Source organism: Ceratina calcarata, unplaced genomic scaffold (genome assembly GCF_001652005.2).
Source record: "Ceratina calcarata isolate Rehan_Ccalc_2016 unplaced genomic scaffold, ASM165200v1 scaffold84, whole genome shotgun sequence".
Taxonomy (NCBI): domain Eukaryota; kingdom Metazoa; phylum Arthropoda; class Insecta; order Hymenoptera; family Apidae; genus Ceratina; species Ceratina calcarata.
In genome coordinates this window covers 102107-124872 of record NW_017179735.1, presented here as the reverse complement: position 1 = coordinate 124872, position 22766 = coordinate 102107, and the positions used below count along the sequence as shown (strand labels likewise).

Here is a 22766-nt window from a genome sequence, read left to right as displayed (position 1 = left end):
GGAAACGCGGGTACTGATAGAGAGAGGTCACCACAGAGATACCCACCGCGACCATACGTATACACAAAGTGTAGTTCCGCGGACAGACCGATAAAGCGGTTTCGCTTCAGTGAGACTTTCCACGGCTCACTGCTGTTAACAGACTACAAAGTAAGGATACGCGAGAAAAAAACGTATACAGTTTCGTTTACTCTCGGTGCGAGGAAAGTGATGAATGCGGAACATTTGTAGTTCCTTGGCGCACCTTGAACGATACCTCCTTCTTTGGACGTCGTCCAATGTAAATTGCATCATGCGGCTCAGCAGATTAAACTATAATTAGACTTAGGATTTTCATTTAGAAAAATGAAATCCACGTTGCGCAACCATGAGCGTTAAACTGTTCATGCTTCGCACGCGTTCTCGATGTATCTGCAATCTGCGAACGCATCAAATCCGCGGTTTAGTTGTGACGGAACTGATACGTCGTCGAATCGCTGATCGAAAGGAGAACTCCAAAAGATTTCCTTTTCTTCTTTCGTCCTGTAAGAAAATTCGAAAACGCATAGTAGAGTGGGGGTGACTGCGTCCAACGATGCAAGCCTTTTAAGGGTACACAACTTGACAAAGACCCATAAAACGTAGAACGAAGGTCATACTGGCGATGGGGGAGGTCCGAGGACAACCGAAAGGTCTGGCCAAAGAGGCACTCTTGGTACAGCCGTCCTAGTATTGAGACGTTGTGAATAAATGCGATATTTGACGATTACCAAGTATTTTTGTTACGCCCACGAGTTTTATTTAAACCGTTCGCCACCCTCCTCATTTTATAGTTAGATTTTTGGCAAATCTTACATATTGTAGCAGAATATTTTATTTCAAGTATAAGTGATTACTACTATCGTTTACTTTTATTCCTGAAGGATGTTGATACTCGCGAGGCTATAAAAATGGAATTGCCTGGCACAGTGCCAGCGATTTAGCAATAGATCATCTTAAACATAGTTCACGACGCGTTTGCATTTAACTGTACGGTCCCCTTAAAGAAAATTCTCCCGGAGACGTCTTTTCGTTTCGCGTTTGACAGAGTAAGATACCGGCTGATTCAAATGGGCTCTGCGCGGGCTATCGTGATCGCGCGTATCAGCTTCTGTTTCCACGACGTACGACTCCGTTTTCCCATGAATAACGCATTTCCTCGGGAAATCGATATGCAGATTGCCAACTGTAGCCCCGCGTACACGCGCCTCTCCCCTCTCCGTTCCACCGTGCGTTTCGTTTCTTCCTTTCCCGTGGATTTGGGTCAGTAGAAAGCTCGCGATTCGCGGGGATCCATCGATTGGATCGCGTCGACCGAACGAATTACGCAGCCGTAAAATTGAATCGCCTTATTGTCGGTAAATATTTCAGGAAAACAAAGCTGCTTACCAACGCGCACATGTATTTTAAACTACGACATTTCATGGAAAAAGTACCGCTGCGATGGTGTAAGAGCGTTACACAGTTTTATCACGAATTCTAAATGTAAACTAGTTTCGTAACTTAACGTCTGAAAATAACGATTAATACTATTGGAAATCTGACTATTTTATGATACATGAAATGAAAAGCTACGTTTTCTGAATGTTTCAGAGATTTCAGAGATTATAGATCTGTACTACTGGTTTTAATTTAATCACAGATAATAATAAGTAGTAACAAGCCAGCTTCTGTCTGACTAATTATGAATTTACACTACTGAGCCTGGAATTTATTTTCTGTTCCCTGTACAAATAAACTCCCAATTCCAAAAATGCTTAAGAGACAATTATACGTTGCTACAATAATAATTCCTGCTCAAAGCTTTCCACTGTTCCGTACTGATACATCTTATCCATTGTTGCTCAAAAGCCGAGTAGCATTTCATCTCTGTAATTAAATAGCGCGTTGCGCAGCGACTAAACGCAGCTCGCTGCGACAAAGCAGGAGAGCAGGCGATCCGAGGTCGTCGTTCGCCGTGTGACAATAGCCGAACGGGATTCGGCACGAATCAATTAACCGAAGTTGACGCAGCGAAACCGAAGTGTCATTATCACCGGAGCTCGGCTAATGCGTAACGCTTTTCGAGATTGCTTTTGAGCCGCGTACGTTTTCGAAAATCGCCGTGCAAACACGCGGACGCGGCCCTCGGCTCTCACAATCGAACCAGCCCGAGTGTGTACGCAATTTGCATCGGTGAAAAGTACGGACGATTCCTCATCCACCGTTTATTGTCAAGCCTATCAATAGAGAGGTTCCTCAAAATACTATTGTTATATGCATATTATTAGACCGTAGATTCTTATACGAAATAAAATATTTGTAGGAAATGAGGTCTGATAAATATTCTCATTTTATATTTCAATTAGCTGCTTACTTCTGAAATCCCTGAAAATCCTTTTCATGCCACGGGACGCGGAATTGCAGTAACTCTTTTCAGGGATGAATTTCTTTCATTATTTTTACATGCTAAAGAGCTGATCTCTTCACTTCCCTCTGCTTTTTATTATAATGAACAAGAGTAGTCGAAAAATTGACGATTAAAAGCATGTCACTCGTTTGAAGTACAAAGCAAATAACGCGACAGACTGGGACAGCCGTTGTCACCGTGAGTAAAGACTGGGATCGCGTAATCGCGGTCGTTAGTCGACTGGCAGACAGCGTTAACGTTTCAAAAAGCAACGAGATTTCACGGATTACAGTGCTCTTCACTTTTCCTCATTTATAATAAGACTGATCCTCGCCCGGGCGGGGGCGTTCGGCGAGGGGTTCGGTTAGGAATCTCTTAAAGTTTTAATTACTCTCGCGTGGGCGCTTAACGGTTCCTTTTTTCCATCAGCGTTTCCAGAGCGACGATTCCGTGACGCGTAGCTACTAAATCCGTGAAACTTGATAACGCTTAAAGAGGGCCGACCCGGGCGAATTCCTTTGAGTAATTAACGTATTCCTAAGTGGTGGAACGCCAGTCGGGGGAACCCAGGAATAGAGGAAGGCCGCGACGGGGACGGGGATATGGCGAGAACCCGATTCTATCCGCATAAGTGCATAGAACTTCTTGCCTGGCTCGAATTAGGGCCGCGTCATCGTATTAGGAATTAGGATCGTTATTTTCAGGTATGTATAACGTGTATTATGAGATCGAAAAATTTGCCGGATTACATCGTCATGATTCTCAACTTATTATTATTATTATAATTAAACTATTGAATCAAAATACAAGATATATAATATAAAAATATATTTTAATTTTCCATGAGTTGAGAAATTGATTTCGCACGTTTATTCGCTATCTCATCAAGCAATAAATAACAGCATATATATATGTATATGTATATATATATATTATTATCGGACAAATAGACCTGCCGTAATTCATGTCGGATTAACACTTCGGTGTATTGAATTAATTTGGATTTACTACTGATACTGAAACAGAATTATGTATCGAGCGGTTCTGATTCTATAGTTAAGAACTGTAAGACCATAATCCGGCTGAAAGAGCATGCATCGGAGTCGTAGCAACCCCCGCGGTACTTATCGCTCCGGGGGAACTAGGTCAGAGTTCTAGCTCGCGATCACGTCAGGTGTATATACAGTGTGTTTAACATTCTTCGCTGACTCGATCCCGGTGGCTGGAGCGTATAGCCGGGCGCACGAACCTTGTCGTTACCTGCCGCGAAAGGCAACTCACGTCTCGAAACCGACACGCGCGTACGCTTCCCGGTGTTAACCGGGGAAATTTCACCGGTACGCTGCACCGGGATTTACGGGCCGATTCCAAACGGAATTTTCAACATTTTTCACAATTTCTTAGCTACTCATAGCGGTTTTTAATTGCGACACATTCCTGATGTATTTTGAATTTGATGAATCATTATGCCTTCTGTTAAATCAAATATAACGATAAAGCAAGTATGTTTAGATTAATCTGTTCATATTATAACCAATACAAAATTGCAAGAAAAATTACGGGTACGCTTCGTATTAACCGCACAAAGAAACCAATCGCGGGAAGGATCGACACAAAAGATTGGAACTGCCCATGTAGCCGGCTAATGCGATTGCAGGGGTTCGGTTTATTTTTTCTCGCGGGTGCGAGGGAGAAAAGTTGAGAACGGGAAAATCGACGTGGCCGCCGCTGGCCCTCTTCAACTTCCGTCGTGATCTTATTCGTCGGACAGCTCGTTTATTCTGAAGAACTCGAGAGCCCCGGCCCCGAGTCCAATTAAAAATCACGGGGTCATTTATTTACGCTTGGGATACAATCGAGCTTGAACAGGACCGGGATGGGGTGCGGCGGGGGGGGGCGAGGGTTGGACGGGGTTAGGTGTAAATAATGGTCAAGCGGCCAGAAAGGTCGGACACTGCGAAAGGAGGGTGAACGGGCAAAGAGAAATTAAGGCGAAAACCGACGGGAGGGTAATGAGCGAATAAAAAGGAAAACTAACGAGCGGCAGCGAGCTCGAATAGGAGCGAGGAAGAGAAGAGGAAGCGTGCAGAGAGCGCGAGTTGTTTTCGAAGCAAAAAATTGCACGGGGACAAGGGAACTGGTTCAAACTTTTGTGCCGGAATATTCGAACGAACTTGGTTCGAACACGCCGATTTTCTTCCTGTCCCTTTTTTTTTTTTTCATCCACCGATTCAATCATGACGATCGATTCGCCCCGACGGAATGGCCATCTTCCAGTTACGGATTACTTCTATTTCGTTTTGCGAAATCCCCCGCCTCGTTAACGAAAGAATAACATTACCGTATCGAGGGATCGATCGATTTTCTTTTTTCCGTCAAATAGGTTGTCCCGTTTTCTAGTTCTCTTTCATTTTAGTATTCGAAATATCGGAAGAACCGAATCTTCGTAACGAGAAATAGAAATCGACCTTAGAGCAGGCCAATCTAATAATCTATTAACCTGATCAGATCGATTCACATGCAATATTAAGAAGCTAATTCAGAGACCTCTGGAAGACTCGACGATGAGTTGTTAAAAAGAATGGATTAGTTGGAGCACGCGTATGTTGGTCCGATAAGAGGGCTCGTAGCATGACCCTGTAGAGTGGCAGCAATTTAAGACCAGTGGCCATTTAAATTTCATTACGTACCTAAACTGCGGACCCACCTCAACGGCGCGTAACTCACGAGACGGTCGTAAAGAATGCCTGGCCGCTGTGCATTAACAGATTGATAAGCTGCAATGACTTAATAAGAATCCGTCGTGCCCATTTTCCTCGAATAAAATAATTACGATCTTTACGAAGCTCGATTAAAGGAGTCTCGCCCGAATAGTTATGCCAAGACGAAATTATATATCTTTATAGAAGTAACCGACGTTGAAGGATCGTGAAATTGATTTATTAATTCCTAAAAATTTGTTATTAATTCCTGATTTATTAATTCCTTTTTAGTGATTCCTAATTACCTTTCTGTAACATCCTTATTTGTGTTTACGTGAAATAGCCAGAAGACATTATATGCAAAAAAACAGCAAAGATATATAATTTAATTTGATATCTGTTACACTTACCGCGTAGGGGAAAATATTTATGCAGGGAGCCGGTACTTTGATCACTACGTAAATATGAATAATGTATGTAAGGTATATATAGAATGTACCCAGCATAGGTAAGTTTCTTACTTGTTTACTTTGTAAATAAATCTCCACAGGCTTGGTTACACCGAGATGCGAACTTCGGGTTCTATAAACTCCGTTTATAACATTTTACAAGCGTTATCTTGCCTCGCGTAAAAGATATGGTTGTAAAGTTCTACACTTCAGAATTTGAAAAAACGACCATAAACAGCACGAGTATCCGCCATTCCCTTAATAAATATCGTATGAAGTAATGAATAGAAACATCAAAGGAAATCTGTAGCTTCCCGACGCGCTAAGAAGCTGCGATATTTATATTTTAATTGCAATACGTTTTTTTATGTCCCTTCCTCTGCTCTTAGTGCTCTGAAGGAAGAAAATCAGGGAAACATTTGCACGTACTCTTTCATTGCCAATTTTCCGTTGAACGAGTACGCATCACAAATCTTCATTTTCGAGCACGTGCCTTGACCACCACGTTTAAAAAGAATCGTCGCGCGAGGGGAACCGAAAATGGGTGTCTAAATTCTGAAAAGGATTGTTAGCCGGTAAATTAACTCTCGTACCTGAGACACGTTACACCGGGCAATGACGGTAATAATACTAACTTCTTGTCAACCCCGCCTCGGGGTTAGGTGTAAATAATGGTCAAGCGGCCAGAAAGGTCGGACACTGCGAAAGGAGGGTGAACGGGCAAAGAGAAATTAAGGCGAAAACCGACGGGAGGGTAATGAGCGAATAAAAAGGAAAACTAACGAGCGGCAGCGAGCTCGAATAGGAGCGAGGAAGAGAAGAGGAAGCGTGCAGAGAGCGCGAGTTGTTTTCGAAGCAAAAAATTGCACGGGGACAAGGGAACTGGTTCAAACTTTTGTGCCGGAATATTCGAACGAACTTGGTTCGAACACGCCGATTTTCTTCCTGTCCCTTTTTTTTTTTTTCATCCACCGATTCAATCATGACGATCGATTCGCCCCGACGGAATGGCCATCTTCCAGTTACGGATTACTTCTATTTCGTTTTGCGAAATCCCCCGCCTCGTTAACGAAAGAATAACATTACCGTATCGAGGGATCGATCGATTTTCTTTTTTCCGTCAAATAGGTTGTCCCGTTTTCTAGTTCTCTTTCATTTTAGTATTCGAAATATCGGAAGAACCGAATCTTCGTAACGAGAAATAGAAATCGACCTTAGAGCAGGCCAATCTAATAATCTATTAACCTGATCAGATCGATTCACATGCAATATTAAGAAGCTAATTCAGAGACCTCTGGAAGACTCGACGATGAGTTGTTAAAAAGAATGGATTAGTTGGAGCACGCGTATGTTGGTCCGATAAGAGGGCTCGTAGCATGACCCTGTAGAGTGGCAGCAATTTAAGACCAGTGGCCATTTAAATTTCATTACGTACCTAAACTGCGGACCCACCTCAACGGCGCGTAACTCACGAGACGGTCGTAAAGAATGCCTGGCCGCTGTGCATTAACAGATTGATAAGCTGCAATGACTTAATAAGAATCCGTCGTGCCCATTTTCCTCGAATAAAATAATTACGATCTTTACGAAGCTCGATTAAAGGAGTCTCGCCCGAATAGTTATGCCAAGACGAAATTATATATCTTTATAGAAGTAACCGACGTTGAAGGATCGTGAAATTGATTTATTAATTCCTAAAAATTTGTTATTAATTCCTGATTTATTAATTCCTTTTTAGTGATTCCTAATTACCTTTCTGTAACATCCTTATTTGTGTTTACGTGAAATAGCCAGAAGACATTATATGCAAAAAAACAGCAAAGATATATAATTTAATTTGATATCTGTTACACTTACCGCGTAGGGGAAAATATTTATGCAGGGAGCCGGTACTTTGATCACTACGTAAATATGAATAATGTATGTAAGGTATATATAGAATGTACCCAGCATAGGTAAGTTTCTTACTTGTTTACTTTGTAAATAAATCTCCACAGGCTTGGTTACACCGAGATGCGAACTTCGGGTTCTATAAACTCCGTTTATAACATTTTACAAGCGTTATCTTGCCTCGCGTAAAAGATATGGTTGTAAAGTTCTACACTTCAGAATTTGAAAAAACGACCATAAACAGCACGAGTATCCGCCATTCCCTTAATAAATATCGTATGAAGTAATGAATAGAAACATCAAAGGAAATCTGTAGCTTCCCGACGCGCTAAGAAGCTGCGATATTTATATTTTAATTGCAATACGTTTTTTTATGTCCCTTCCTCTGCTCTTAGTGCTCTGAAGGAAGAAAATCAGGGAAACATTTGCACGTACTCTTTCATTGCCAATTTTCCGTTGAACGAGTACGCATCACAAATCTTCATTTTCGAGCACGTGCCTTGACCACCACGTTTAAAAAGAATCGTCGCGCGAGGGGAACCGAAAATGGGTGTCTAAATTCTGAAAAGGATTGTTAGCCGGTAAATTAACTCTCGTACCTGAGACACGTTACACCGGGCAATGACGGTAATAATACTAACTTCTTGTCAACCCCGCCAGGAATTTTTCTCTGTGGAAGTCGTTCGGCGAATCAAAAAGTGCCACGTGGTTTCTTTGAATAGACTTTTTCTAAAGTTTGATTGCTCGTATTGATACGTTTCAATGTGTACGTAATTTCATTCTCAGTAGGATTTGAGAATGTATACATACTCAAAAGTGGATGCTTATATGACAGTGAATCCGAGTAAATAATTTATTACACCGTGTATTCGGAGCACAAATATTAAATATTTTATAAATACTTTAATTAAGAGATCATTCGAGGCTGCAATCAAATCCCATTCAAGTCTTCCATTCAGTTGCAGGCGGCAACTTCGCGTAGCGTCATTCATTATCATTACCGGCATTCATGCACGTTTACGTCTTCGCAATAAAACTGAAATCGTGGTCGGCGAATAAGAAGGTAGAGGAACGTTTCCGAAGATTAAACGCGGGATGGCCGCGTGCGGTCGTCCCTTATTCCTTCCAATTACACCTGATTTAGGCAACGTTACGCTTAACTAAGCCGGCAAAAAGCGGGATTCGTGCTCGCCGTCCCTCTGAACGGACGAAGAAGCGACGGATATATCCGCTGGAGGAGGTTAACGTTCACCAGAAATGCCCTGCTCCGATGGCCAGGCCAGGCCAAGAACCGGAGGCGTGCTCGAGAGCCTCTATTGAATTAACTCCATTCACCAAATTGCTCTCGCATTATGCCGGATCACGCCTGAGCTAAGTTCCACCCTGCGGCGTGTGTCCTCTCCGTCACAAACCGGCGGCAAGTAAGACGAAGTCTTACGTACGATTGGAATTCGTGGCCCGTTTGCCGGATACATACATACATACATATAGCCTCGCCTTCCTCCCCCCCCCCCAACCACCCGCTCACCGAACCGCTACGTAATTCATCAAAGAGCAACCTATCTCGTTTCTCCAATTTTCCATCGTCGACGAAAATTTTACTCACAGATAAGAAAGGTTCGTTGAAAGGATTACCCGTTGCTTGTTCAAATTTAAATTGGGCTCGCCTCTTTCTTTAATCTCCCCTCCTTTGAGACGCGACCAGTCTCAATCACCGGTGGTCGCATGCTAATTTAATTAATTCGCAAGCGATGATCTCGGCTCAATTGACCCGCTCGTATCAGAGTTTGATATACACGAAAGAAGACGTGTCTGTTTGAAAGTTTTAAAGTTTGCGCCAAGAATGGAAAAGTTTTCCTAAGCTTCGTTATTAAGACATTGAATTTTCAGCGCAAATAATACGCGGACAAAACGAGGGAGAAAGAATAAAGGTCGCGCCTGAAAATCTGAAAATTGTGCACCGCGGGCCATCTTTTATATTTTATTCCCACAGCTCGTACGTCCTCGTATTTACCAGCGCGTTGCTCGCCGGATACAACGTTCTGACCAGGGAGTAAAATACGGGGGAGGAACGAGGACGGGAAATCTTGGATTGCAGAAGAATAAGAGGAAAAAGGGTATGGTCGAGGAAAAGCACGAGAGAGGACACTCGCCAATTTCTCCCAAGGCTACCAGCCAGCCACGGCGACGACGGTGGTGCGAGCTGCTACAGCTGTGAGTAAACGAACGATAAATTCGCCGTGAAAAATAAAAATAAAGGGAAAGATCGAGCAGGACCAGGGGGCAAACATCCCCTGCGATGCACAATACCCACGGTCTTTCCTGTTTTCCTTCTCCGTCCTCCTTTACGTGGCACTGTCCACCAATCGAAGCTCGCGACGGCGCCGGCGATCAAATTCAATTTCCGTTATCGATTCACTTTCACGCCTCCTCGCGATATAAACAATTTAATAAGAAAAACGCGTTTAACGGTTTAAATTGCTCGAAACACTCGTTTCGTTCGTCAATAATGAATACAAGCATTTTTTATTCAAATACGTAAATCGTGTTACGTTTTAACTTCAATCGCTGGTGTCGTATTTTGAAATCGCATGTATTTTCATTGCATGTTGCCAGGTAAATAAGAATCGCCAGACAACGTTTTTTAATTGATCAGAATCTAACCTCTTGAACTCGCTGTAACGAACGCGAACCGTATAAAATGGAACGCGAATCCCGCGATAGACATCTGGCTGACCCTCTTTCCGGAACGCGTTGTATCGCGACGTCAGTCCTAATTATCGATTGCAACGCGAACGTCGTATATAGTGCACGTGTGCATGTACACGGTTGGATCGTTCGTTCCACATTTCACAAGTGGTTCTTGCGGCGCGCAATTTTTCCTCCGGCGACTCCTTGTAACCGCGACAAGATAAGCCGCGATTCTCCGGGTTTCCGCTATTTACTTATGGCACTTTGGCTGAAAAAGAAGCCGTGAAAATCCCTTGGTAACGAGCGAGGGGATTTTTTTAATTAAAACCGAGGCTGCCGGCTGCGAGAAAAAACATTCACTGTTCGAGGCGACAATCGCGAGGCGACGATCTTTCACCGTGTGAAAAGAAAATTTCAGGCGACGCATTATATATTATTTCTTAAAGCCAAACCAGGAAATTGTGAAGATAAATTGAAAAGAATTTATCTGTGCGCTCATATAAACGTCACCACTTTCGTATCTGCCAATCTTAAAGAAAACGACAAATATTATACGTGTGACCCAATTTTTTATATCCTCGGCATTACAAATTCTTTAAATGTAATCGCAGTTCGATATAAGAAAAATTGAATCGTTCTTATTATGAATTTTCATATCATTTATGAAAATTGATCGGAAATTATGTATCAAAAGCTGAAACACTTTTATTGAAGTTGCTGAATATACGTAATTCGTGGAAGAAACTTTTATTACAGTCATTAGGAAAGAAGGAAGGAAGTATCCAACTGCGGAAACCTCGCGAGGCCACACATTTTGCGGTTTTTCCCTGACCGGAAGACGAATGATTTTAATCCTCTTTGTTCGTGTCGTCCATCACGGATAATGGATCGTTCGGGTTAATAGACGACAGCATTGCTTTCTTATTTAAAATCAATGTCCATTTTCCTCCCTCCTACGCTCGTGTACACTACAACGCTAGTCTCCTACCGGCACGAATCAAATCCTTTTCTTTTATTTCGTCCGTCAACGCTGTACCGAGAAAATTCAACGGCTTTGTAAAAAGCTCTGATGGAGTGGAATCACTCTTGCTTTATTCTTTGGTAACCAAGTGCGAATTATTGTCCACGTGATTTTCATTTTTTAATCGTCGACATCAGTCAAGTGCGAAAGCATTTTTTTTAGACGAACATACAATTCTTTTGTAATTCAATGAACGAATGCTTCTTGAAACATCAAAAGCAATTCTAATTTTAAATATATCTAGTAAGTTATGATATTAAAAGATGTAATAATAATAAATCTTGCGCGACAAAGGCAAAGTGTGAGTCCAAAAAAATGACGACGACCCTCCGCGTTGAACAGCGAGTAATAATCGGAGTGCGCGTAGATCTGAGCACATTAGCGCGAACAACAGAGGCGTTCCGTGGAATTCGTCGTCTGGCGGTGTCGACGGCAGATTTTTGGTCCACGGATACGTTATGGGTCAGTCCTGGCGGACAGTTACGTCGGTCGGACGCGAACAATCGATGTTGTGCCATCAGTTGCAGTTCGCGCGGCGGCAGTTAGACCCGGGACAATTGTTATTGACAAATCGTAATACCGGTCATCAGTCATGACGGAGACAGGAGGGCCGAGCTGCGCCCTTCGCGCCTCGCGCCCTGTCCACGATGACTCCGAGGTAAACGCTGTGCCGCCGCCGCCGCCGCGCAGCGTCAATCTCCTGATGAAGGATACGCGGATGTTCGATTCGGACTGCGCGAACCGCACCGCGGATTTGCGTTTCATCGGCCACGCCGACGTTGCCTGGTGTCAATTTGATGCCTCGCAGATATATTTCAAACGACGTACGCACAGTTTTTATGGATTTACCGATATAGTCCGTGCAAAAGTTTTATGTTTGTATCGAAACAAGTATATAGGATTTCTTACACTCGATTATACGTATATATGAACTATTTGAGACTGTCCAAGTGAACAGCACTGTATCAATCAGTTTAACGAAAGCAGGTCAATGACAAGTTCATCCACTGTTAGAAAATGATTCTAATTACAGTACACGTGTTAAATAAAAGTACCGGTAACTATTTATGACTAATTCTTCTCACACCATTGCTAATAGGAATTAATTCGACACTAGGATATTAATGGACAAATTCTAATTTCATTTTGTACAAGAAAACCATAAAACATCCAGCCTAAATTTGCACTGGCCAAGTTTCATTCAAGACCGAACGAAATTACGACCCACGTTTTAATTAGCCTCGGATCCGGTTTATCAGATACAGAGTCGCGTTGAATAAAACGTCCAGCGTTCGTTTTCAGCATGGAAATCACGTTCGACGGGCGGAAAAGCGAGGAAGCGAACGGACATTTAGAATCGACTGTGCACGAGATCAGACTGAAGCTTAAGACCCGGGCTGGGCTAAGATGACTCCGCACAGGAGCGGCGAGGCGAGGCGAGGCGAAGACGTGGCTTTCGGGGTCGGGATATCGCATTATTCCCGGCTGAATGGGGTAAATCAGGATCTCGTAGAGTTTCGACGTGGAATCGACGCGACGGTACTCCGGGATCGCTGACGCCGGGAGAGGATGAGGATTGGTTGCCAGCGGCTGCCTTGGGAATTCAATTATAGCAACGGAACAATGGCAACCGCGCTGGTAATGAAGGGACCGTCGCTCGAGAGGTCAACGGATTACATGGTATTTACAATACATAAGCGGGATAGTTCCCGGCGATGCGATGCTGCTCCGCTCCCATCCCTTGTGCCTCTTTCAATTTTATTCCTTTCATAAAGGCTCGAAACTGCCGAGATTCTTTTTCTTTTTATACGAAGAAAAAAGCTTGTTTCTATCAACTGTCGTAAATGAATACTATCTCGTAGTAGCATAACGATTTATGAATATAAAACAGCAGAACGTTTAATAATCCAATTTGTAAAGCCAAAATACCGATAATCGACCTCAGCCGCTAATAGTATATAAATACTAAATAGAATTTTCGATGTGAACAAAATATCGGTAGAACGAAATGCAGTAATTTAACCTTTGGTCTTGCGGCGTGAACTTTGCGATCAACTTTGCGAGGAAGTGGTCATCCGAGTAAACATCCGCGGCGAAGGAAGGAAAAAATTTGCAAAGGTACAACCCCTTTGGGGGCGAACGACGAGTTTTGTAATTACGTTAAGGGCGAGAGGGCGAGGGTTCATGCGTTTGTGAACAGCAACGTCAATAACCACTTTAAAAGCGACTAAATTCATTATTTGCCTTCTATTCGGCTGGTTTTTCCCGAATCTCCTTTTGTACCCTACTGAAGGAAGTTTCGATTGCCGGGGGTCGCTTCTCGGGAAGGGTCGCGATAGCACGCGCGCTCAATCCAATATTCCAAATCGGGATGTATTATTGATCGCGCAATATCGACACTAGACGCCAGAAGTCACGCTTCTTCAACCCACCGGCCTCCCCCTCCGTCGAATGAAAGGCCAATTCTTTTGGAAACAGTCGTCCGTCACGTAGCGACGGGTTCAATGAAATTGTTGCGTCGTTAACGAAACTGATCCATCAACACACTGACGTCCACTCATGATAATAAAATAATTATTACTATGAGTTACAAGTGTTTTCATGTTTCTAAGTCATTAATAAATTGCAAGATAGGACAATAAATCTCAGTATGAATTTAGGAAATAAATGAACGATTTAATTTCAATTTTATTTTAACCACGTCTTTCATTTGATTTTATTTGGGAAACTGAGTTTTCTATTTCGAGCCTTTTGATCGAGAACGAGAACGGTTAGGCGACAAAAGGGGTCAGCGGAAAACATCTTGACGGGTTAACCGCACGTGTCTTTTCAACCCTCGCGACCCCGATATTCGAAACGCGTTTGATGATTCCGGGATTAAAAACTCGTTCAGTTTACACAGTCGCCTGGGTCTCTGACTTTTTGCTAGCCAGGGACCTGACGTGGGTCTTTTACATAATGGCTTTCCCAGTGAAATTAAATTCCTCGGGCACATCATGCAAACGCTCTTCTTGATGCTTTTGCATAATAGTTTACAGACTTAAATAAATAGCAGGATAAACTGAATTTGAACTAGTAATGATCGACGGTGGTCTTCAGTTTTAATTGATTTCACTGTTTGATCTCTGCAATTTTTTACTTCAAAGAATAATTCAAGAGTCTTATGTAAAAGCAATTTCGTCAGGTTGATTTATTTTAAAAACTCCTCTTAATGATAAGTAATTCTGGCTATATTTACATTGCACTATATTATTTAAGGGAGTTAGAAACTGGAACATCAAGACTAAAACGCGAACGAGCGACTAGGTATTAAAATTGCGTTTGTCATTATTCAGCGATCGAGCTGCATTATTTACAGCGTGAAACCAGATATAATCTTTCTACGTACAGTACTGATTAATTTTCACGAATTTCTCGGAATTACGAAAATTACGGAAATCCTTGAATTTTACATTTCGGTCAAACGAAGGCAAAGACGACTACCTGTATTTTGATTTATCAATAGCAAACGGATACGTTACATGCGTTGCGTCAATACAAACACATCCTATTCACGTTGCGTCACTATTTAATATGTAAAATGACCATTTCATTCGGATTTCATACTGGATCAATCGTCACTGTTCATTGCATCTGATTTAAGTGAAAAAAAAAACATCGGGATACCCGTATTCATTTTACGACATCTTTTCTTCATGCAGTATTCAAATAAAAAATTGTATAAGATTTATAATATTGTATACACGCACATATATAATATTATTCATTACAATTATAAAGACGGAACTTTGTATGCTTTGATAATATCAGAATCAGAAAATAAAAGTCTGAGATTTCCGGAATGTTGCGTTTAACTGGAACAATTCCACAATAAAGCGTAGGAAAAGTTGTACACTTTCCCCGTCTGTTAACGAGAGACGCAGACGTCGTCGTCGTCGGTCACGGGGAACGATTTCTTTCAGCGAGGACCACGGAATAACTGTTTTGTTCGTCAGAAAGTCTTGGACACGTCTACGTCGAGTCGTTTCCCCTCGTTAAGGGATTCTGCAGATAGACGGGCGGGGACGGGACCGGCAAGGGGGAAGGGGCAGGGGGACGCGGGGTGAGGCGGCGTGCGGATTGCGGAAGCAGTCGCGAGCGTTTTCGCGCTTCGCAGCCGCAGAGCAGTTCGGAGCGGAGTTGCCATTCGGAGCACGTAGATTGCTAACCTAACTTGTTTAGCGGTTTTAGCGGTATTTGATTAGTTGAGTGAATTTCCGAACTGTTTCAGACCATTCGCTACGACTGGCTTCGAAGCGAACCCCGACGATCGGACGACGACAAACCTTCCACGAATTTTACGCATACACGCGCACACGTCCGCGGACGTGTGCACGGACTTACATTAAATGTAAACGTCAACGTCGCACTTCCCTCTGGATTTATAATAGTATAACTGACGATTTTTAGACGTCGCTCACCTTGAGAGTAGTTCATGTCCTTCTTTCATGTAACCCGGTTGTCACTCCTGGCCGGAGTCGCGATCGTTCGAATAATCACCTGGAACATATCAGTTTCCTTATTAATTACATTGAAAGTGACATTTTTGCGTTAAAGGAATTACAATTATTTTAATATCTGTATAATGAATATTTCAAATTAGTGAACTATTCTGGAGCAGTGAATATTTTACAGGAAATGTTATTATGCAATTATAAGGATGTATAAATGTAATATTTTAGCTGGAGAAGGGAACATTGAACTTAATCAGATGAGAAGCTACTTATAATCTATCAAAGCTTTAAGTACACTGATTGTAAGTCAGAAATTTCGTAACAATTAATACAATTTAAATATATTAATTCTTTAGTCTTCTATTATTACCAACTTTGATGATATTTAGTTTCATATATTTTAAATCTGTTTTAATACTAAATTTATTTAAAACTTCCTTATAATAAAATAAATAAAATAGAAAATAAAAAGACGGAATATTCATTTGCTATTCTTGCATTAATTTAATCAATCACATCATGAACAATATTTTATTATAGTATTGTATCAACTTGTCAATGGACATTAATTGTACCAAGCAATAAACACGTTGAACTTATTGATTTGTTTTTTGCTTAACGTTCGCCCGCTCGTTTCCTTTTGTTGCTTTCTTTCACCGTGCAATTCCGATTGAAAACTACAAGTGGCCACCAGGGGGTGGTTACACAGGGTCCCGTTAAACCTCTCGTAATATACCAAAAGGACTTATTGGCCAACTAAGCCAATACCGCCACAAACGACCTGTCAATTTGGCGAGCTAATTAGCAACTTATGAAACGACTTGCAACCTCTAATAACTGTACTATACACAGCTACTAAAAACGATTCCCGGCGCACTTGACATTTGAGGGAATATACTGAATGCAATCTATTGAAACTCCGTACGAATTTTAGAATAAATGAAATTTCAATTATGTATTATATATAATTTACTTTTTGGAAGTTTGTAATTAGTGAGACAGAACATACGAACCAAAACTATGTTTATTGGATAATTCCATAAAGCAGAAGTAATAATATTTAGAAATTCTATTTTCAAATTATTATAAAACAAAACCTTGTCTAAATAAACTAAATCTATTAAAATACCAAATTTGATTAAAGCCAAAATTTCGTGCCATTCATAAATACATAAATAAGAATAATATTTTGTTTTAGGTAAGAATTCACAAAAATCAATTTTACTATCTATCAAGTGAATATTCCTAAATTGTGAATCAGTGGATTAATAAACGCTGTTTTGTCATCGTCGAAGAAAAGAAAACCGTCTTGGTAGGTGGAAGACAATTAGAAGGAAAGTGGTCGGAGTTATCTTAGCAAATACCACTTATGTTAGTATAATACAATCGGTGGCGAACGGTAATCGAAGAATGCATTTGTGCCGTGAACGGAAAACCGCTCCGGACGAAATAATCGGATAACGTCCGCCCTTCCAAGCCGGGCAACCCAGGATATAATGGGAAACTTCGGGAAGCGGAAAAATAGGAACAGGAGGAAAAGGAGGAGGGAAGGAGCACTTACGGATGCGATTCGATATGCTCGGGATAAATTGATACGAAATGGATTATACGGAACACGTACGGGATGCTCCCGAATAACAATAATAATCCGACCGATCGTCAAGCATTTATATGAACAGCTCGTTGCAAATAAAATGGAATAGTAAAATCGTAGCACAAATAATTGTAGTTTGAAAACTAATATTAGTATGATAATATAATAATGACACTACTATCAATACACAGTCTCCTTTTATAATCATAATTCTAGCACAATAACGGAATTCTATAGACGATGAATAACTGGAAGCGACTTGTAACAATTCCAACTCGCATTGAAAGTCAAGTTAGCGAAAGTTGAAGACCGGGTTAGCCGAGTAATAAATTTCCTTACGTTCGCGGGGTACTCGATCAATTTCCATGGAGCACGGCGAGAAGGTAACGAGTTCTACCTTTCGTGCGAAACGAAAATGAATTTCCGAAAAGCTTCTGGGATTCTTTGGCTCGGATCCTCGCAATATGGGCGAATACGGTCCGGCCATTTGCAGGATAAAGGGCTGCGATAGTGGGCAGTCGGGGTACGTCAGGTATGTAGAGCAGGCCGTTGGCCATCTCTCAGTCAGAATCGAACGGGAGCCGAGCGAGGGAAAAATTGAATTATCATAAAGAAATTGCGTCCGAATATTTGGTCCGGTTTCTATTGAATGCCAACGAGTAGATGAGAAAACGCCGATAGATTTTCCAATATCGCCCGCGGGTTCTGCGTCGGGAATTTTATGAATCAAAACCATCTTCGATCCGTCTGTACGTATCTACGTACATGCTCGTACACTGCTATCAATAAGTCAGGGAATGGTTAACAGATAAATCGATACGAGATTCTACATCAATGTTAGCATCCCGCTGCTTGAAGATCTCATAGGAATTTCTAATAGACGTATTAAATAATTGCTTATCTTATCTGATCGTCTTATCATCTTTTCATGAGTATTTATATTTTAAGTATAAATTCATTGAAACTGTCATTAACCTACGTTTTATTGTTAAATGTTTAATTATACAATGTTCGTGACTACATTATTTTTTTTAGTGCTTAGAACTTCTGAACAGGGATGTACGTACATAAGCGTTGAATAGTGGAACTAAGGAAATCGAAGAGCGAGAAGGACGACTGGTGAAAGGAGGAAGAACCCGTGCTTTGAACCTTTCGAAATGGGAGTTGGGTCGACCAGCGATAAAAGAGAAGAAAGGTGAAAGGAGGAAAGGCAGTCCGCGATTCAATTGTCACCTATCCTTGTTAAATTTTCGCTTCCCTTGCTTTGTACCTCGATTCAATCGGTTATCTTTCTTGAGTGGTCAGTTCTTCAAAATCACATCGCCACAAATATAAATGTGTGTTTACAGTTTTCCTACTTGAGATGAACGTTTCACCTTTCTTGCCAATTTTCACGTACAGGATTAACAAAAATTGTCAAAAATTGATAAAACGTTTCTGATTATTATCAGTTTCTTAACTCAACGTCTAAGCTTTAATCGCCAAAGGGCAGGCGTTCGCAGATAATTGGGCAAAGTTCTTTCTCCTCGCATTTCTACAAACGCCAAGAAGGACACCGTCACTGTCAATATCCCCGGTGGAATACTCGGGTATAATTTACTACGAGAACTCCGCAAATAAGGGCGGGGGACAATGGCACGACAGCGGTGCTCAATTTTAATGTCGCACGATGCGGCGTCGTTAGTTCGATGCCGGCGCGCAACATCGGGCCAAGTATTAACCCAAAATGAGCGTATAATGGCCGTGTCGGGGTCGGGGATTCGATGCCCGAACCGGTACCCGAGGAGATCGGATCGTATGGCGCTTTAGCAGCGCGCGTGCGTTCCCGGCAACGCGGCGGTACATATTGAGTTTACGTTATACATGCATCCATGGAAGCCTGCGGCGTTGTTAAAATTAAGCGATATATCGATATGCGCATAGGTGTTGGAATTGTGAAGAAAATTTAGAAACCCGGTTAATGCCAAGCTTAATCTTACCTCTAACGTGTAGAACTGAAACGATCTTCACATTGTATGAATTCATGTATCTAATACAATCATCAGCTAATTCTTATTTATGCTTCACATTAATTTTCTATGTATTACAATTAGCTTAGCAGAATTTAAATCGGAGCCTTCGTATTGAATTATTTATAACTGTGGTTTGAATGCCAAACTGGCCATACTGTTTATGCAGGCCAGCAACAATTTACGTTAGTGATGATTTTGAAAGAAAAGAATATTTATTAAATTCGTTTTAGAGATGCGCCGAATTAATTTCTACAGGTAACAGTTTAAAAAAATGTCTAAGCAGGATCAGAATCGAACGGCTGATCCCCAGTCCCTGGAGCAGCTAATTAACTTTCCAATTACAGCGCACCATTTCACCGGAGACCTCCGTCATCCCTCCCACCCCTTGTCAGACGTCGCGTTTCGGAGGAAACTTTTTCGAAAATTACACGGGCATCGGCGATCGTTCGTCAAAGGAACGCACGTTTCCTTTCACGGGGCCGCGCGCTTTCTTCCGTGGAAACGCGAGGAGTGTAAAGAAAGTTTCGCGGGCGAACTTTTCCCCGAAAACGCGTCGCATCCGCCGGCGGAAAGAAAAAACTGTGTAGTACACGCGACGAGGGAGAAAGTACAGCCGGGGACTTTCTCATGGCCGAAGGAAACGAGGGACGGAGTTTAAAGGAACCAGCCCTAACGCGTTTCTTCACGTGATCGATCGTCCAATTTCCAAACTGTTTTATATTTTATCGAATTATCACAGATAACGAAAACAAGGGGAAGTGCAAAAATATAAATAGCAATCGTGGATTTAATCATTTGAACATTAGAAGTTATACCTTCACTCGTAAATCAAATTGAACACAGAATTCATCCAAAAATAATTCTGAACAATGAACTTCAATTAATTAAAAAAGTTTTATAAAAAAAGGACTTATTAGAATTCTATAGACGCTATTAATTATGATTTATTTGGGACATTTATGGACGGGTCATATCAGTTGCAATTTAATCTTTGCCATTTCGTCTCGCACCCACGCGCTCATGAGTCACCAGCGGCGAATCATTAAGTAGCACTGACGCGAGATCATCAGTGCAACCGTGAAACCGGTAGGTCTGCGGTGTGCGACGAGTATAAAGGTTCATTTTCACTATCAACCAAGAATGATCGAGTCGAGTAGAATAAAAATACTATCGAACCACGGATTCATATTGTATCATTATTTCTGATTATTCGCTATTGTGCTTGATATTAATTTTCCAATAACCGGACGAGGGCTGAACGAATTTTTCAAAAATTAAAAAATTAAAATTCCCAACTAATCGAGCAGGAAACTTTACATAAATATTAATTAATAATCAGTAACAATGATAAGACATTATTGAGCCGCGTCTTCATTTTCCTCGACTCTGTTCACTACCCGTCGGTAGTATAAACGAACCTTAATGCGGTTACCTTAGCGATTTACGTCCGCAGATGTATACATATGTATTGCGTGCGATTCGTCAGGGTGCAATTCACGGTGAGTCAGTTTACGGCGGTGAAGCAGATTCATGGTAGATCCACGGTAATTAATCTGCCTTGGGACTCGTTTCTTCATTAAGGAATTAGCTGGGGAACATTGATATACATTATGATTAAGATAAATCTGACCTAATACCATTGCGTCACGTAATAGTTAAAATTCATACTCCTTCTCAAATTATATTAAATTTCCATATGAGTCGTTCATTGATAATAATTGTATCAAGTTCTTAATTAGATTCCGTATAATTCCGTCTTAATTCCACGAACATGTCGTAACTGAAAATCATGTAGACATCAAATCTTAATCAGAAGTATGACATAATATCAGAAGTAATTTATCATTCTCCTCGCTTATCGTATTAACATCATGCGAAATAAGATTCAATTAATCAACATCGTTTGATAGTCATAGAAATCGGATTTGCGCGACTTATTCAGGGACGTTGAAGAATCGTTTCGTCAATGATGGAGTTTCGGCTATATTTCAATATAATACATGCACGTGTATATATGTATATATATATATATATATATCTCGTCTCGAGATAAGCGTTTCTCCTATTCGCGTTCGCAGAAAAAGGATCTCGAAACGAGAATTTCATTTCCCTCCGGTCTCTCGGTCTGCCGGGCTCCGAAGGAGCTGACGTAAGCGGTGGGTTCTTGACGAGAGAAATTAAAAGCGTCCCGTTGATCCCATTAATCTTGAGATGATAAAACGATTAGCGATCCTAATGGAAAGAGATATTGAGGAAACGGAGGAGAGAGCACTGCCACGGTAGTAACGCTGCCGCGCCGCCGTTCGAGAACCGAACGGATGAAAAATTCTCAAGCGGCCTTCTTCTCTTCCTACCGAGGAATACCGGCGAAATAATAGTATTCCATCGTAAATTAAAATGGCTTCACGAACAGAGCGGGATGGCCCGGAAAAAATGAAATCGGATATCCAATCCCGTAAGCATAAAATATATTTGCCGCTGTTCGATCCGTTCAAATGGTTCGCCAAAGTGTAATGCTCGGATAATGAACGGGACTAATATAATTGTCGAACGATGAAAAAGAATTATGTAATGAAATCGATCCAGGATGTGCAATAATTCACACAACTGAAGTTACTTTGATTTTTGTATAACTCGAGAACAGTACTTAATGTAAAAATTAATTAACTATTATTAGAACGAATTGAAAAGTAGTAGTCGCTTAATCATTTTTCCATACGTTTTACAATTATTCGAACATTTATAGCGAAATATAAAATGATTTAAAGGGAAAAAAAAGGTGGAATAATTCATGGTGGGTGGGGAACATGATTTCGTTGTGCGTTACGGCGGTAGATAGATTTAGGGGCGGTAACTCGGTCAGGATAGATTTTCGGAAATTATTGGGGCCTGCCGCGGATGCAGTTTCATTATCTGATCACGTCAGGGGCGTACAGCTGTAGCCACGGCAAAAAGGATGCATTAAGAATGCACCCCAACGCGCGGGAGGATATCAATGACCCACGGTTAGGGTTGGTGACATTAATAGCGACCACCGTCCAAGGAATCAACCCCCGTACGAGTCTTATATTTAATTCAACGCCGCGCTGCTAATTCGCCACGGCGCATATTCAATCATCTCTATGTAGCATAACGTCTTTATATAAGGGATGATAGAATAGTGTGAGAGATGGTGTCGAGTTGTAAAGGACTGTTGAAATCAATAGTAAGCTGTATGTACATGAAACATCATTTTTTAGATACTTCAAAAAATTGTTGAAGCAATTTTATATTTATTTTTTTATAATAAAACTCATACGAGATAAATAATTCTCTTAAAGATGTATTGGCTATACAGTCAATCCCAGAAATTGATGCACTTTAGAAACGCATTTTTTAAAAAGAAATCAGACGTCGGAAGAACATTGCTAATAATAAACAACAAAAAAAAATTTTTGATTTTTCCGAGATTTTTCCAAGGGGTACCCCTTCAATTTCTTCCAAATTTTCGTTTTTGGCCAATAACTC

The 22766-nt window shown here is 41.3% G+C and overlaps 1 protein-coding gene across 8 annotated transcripts in view; it reads right to left on the bottom strand.

The window, feature by feature from the left end:
• Nucleotides 1-22766, bottom strand: part of Ten-m (teneurin transmembrane protein Ten-m) — a 455606-nt gene that overhangs the window by 348990 nt on the left and 83850 nt on the right. For all 8 annotated transcript variants that reach the window (XM_026818666.1, XM_026818665.1, XM_026818667.1 and 5 more), the window contains exon 2: nt 15621-15699. In XM_026818666.1, the coding sequence (XP_026674467.1) occupies nt 15621-15636 (16 nt within the window). In that variant the 5' untranslated portion in view covers nt 15637-15699. The remainder of the gene's footprint in view (nt 1-15620; nt 15700-22766) is intronic.